The sequence below is a fragment of the Fukomys damarensis genome, unplaced genomic scaffold (assembly GCF_012274545.1).
Source record: "Fukomys damarensis isolate Sample0158 unplaced genomic scaffold, DMR_v1.0_HiC HiC_scaffold_26, whole genome shotgun sequence".
Classification (NCBI taxonomy): Eukaryota; Metazoa; Chordata; class Mammalia; order Rodentia; family Bathyergidae; genus Fukomys; species Fukomys damarensis.
In genome coordinates this window covers 34,691,087-34,692,597 of record NW_022900938.1, presented here as the reverse complement: position 1 = coordinate 34,692,597, position 1,511 = coordinate 34,691,087, and the positions used below count along the sequence as shown (strand labels likewise).

The following is a 1,511-nucleotide window of genomic DNA, read 5'->3' as shown; positions in this document are numbered from 1 at the left end:
ATATATATATATATATATATATGTACTTGAAACTCTACAGTAAAGTTTATTTTTGGTGCCTTTATAGCACATCAGTGTAAACAGTTTAACTTGGCTTTGTTTTATATTTTAAAACATTCCTTGTTGTATTTTCAAGATTTAAAGCAATTTTCTAGTTCTTCCTTTTCACAGAAAACGAAGATTCTGGATGTGGTTTAATCATAAATAATTCATAAAATTAAATACATTCACTAAAAAATAAACTACAAAGTAAAAAAATGAAAAATAGATATTTATTGAGAGGGAAAGGAAAACCATTTCCCACATTAGAGCTCTGGTGTTGAATATTCAGTGCGATTTGATATATTTTAATTGCTATTGCACTATAACACCCTTTCCTCTGAAAATTCTTTGGGTGTGCTTCCCTGTTCTACCTAAATTAGCTGATAAATCACACAAACCAATAACCAAGGGTCTTGGTTGTCATAGGAGTGGAGCCTTTAAAAATGGTATCATTCTTCTGATACATTTGATACTTATTTTAAGAAAAAAAAGTCATTATGTATGTGCCTTGCACGTTTATGTAAATACAGTTCACATTGCTGGTCTCATTTGTCCTTGTTTAAAGGAAAAAAAAGATTATTATAACTTCAGCTCACTTTGAAAGTATCTGTCCACTTTTTTTCAAAATACTTCCTCATACTGTGGCCAGCTCGGCCTATATCAGAATCATCTTCATTAAATGTTTCACAGTTGTCAAAAACGAGCCTGACATCTACAGCAAAGGTTTCAAGGTTTGGGTATCTGAAAGAAAACATACAATTAGAGATTGGTTTCATTGGTTTTGTTTTGTAAACAAATGAAGAGGTAATAAAAGGTAAAATAAAATGTAAAGCTTATTAGGCTAACTATATGTAAACTGATATAAAATATATATATTCTTTCATGAATTTAACATTTAAAACATTTTTACATGTTTTGTGTTCTGAACCATACTGAATTTAAAGGCAGGTTAAATGGAACAACAAATTTCCCTGATGATTAAGATATTTCAACTAGTTGGCATTTCCTCTATACCCCATTTCCCATTTGACCTGTATCACAATTCCATTACAGGAGTCCTCTTATTTGACTAATTTATTAACTCGGCTGACCAATGCTATCATTTGCATACCCAAGTATCCACATGCAACAGTGTTCAGGTGTAGTCAAAATAATGTAAATGCATGTTTTGTACTATAAAAATTACACTTTTCTACTAGCTTATATATATATCCTAGGATATGCCCCTCTGTTATATCTTCCGCATTTTCTTCTCCTTTAAATATAATCTTTTGCTGAAGTATAATATTAGGTGGGGAATTCCAGAAAAAGAGGGAAGGGGAGGGTGAGTGAGTGACACCATAACTTCTATTACAGTATACTGTCATAATTGCTCTATCTTTATTGGTTGTTGTTAATCTCTTACTATGTCTAATATTTAAAAGTTAAATTTTATCATAGATGTGTATGTACAGAACAAAAACTATATA

At 30.6% G+C, this 1,511-nt stretch overlaps 1 protein-coding gene across 16 annotated transcripts in view; it reads right to left on the bottom strand.

Moving 5' to 3' along the window:
* Positions 1-100: 100 nt before the first annotated feature.
* Positions 101-1,511, bottom strand: part of Baz2b (bromodomain adjacent to zinc finger domain 2B) — a 354,073-nt gene continuing 352,662 nt past the window's right edge. For all 16 annotated transcript variants that reach the window (XM_010606796.3, XM_010606795.3, XM_033756373.1 and 13 more), the window contains one exon: positions 101-783. In XM_010606796.3, the coding sequence (XP_010605098.1) occupies positions 630-783 (154 nt within the window). In that variant the 3' untranslated portion in view covers positions 101-629. The remainder of the gene's footprint in view (positions 784-1,511) is intronic.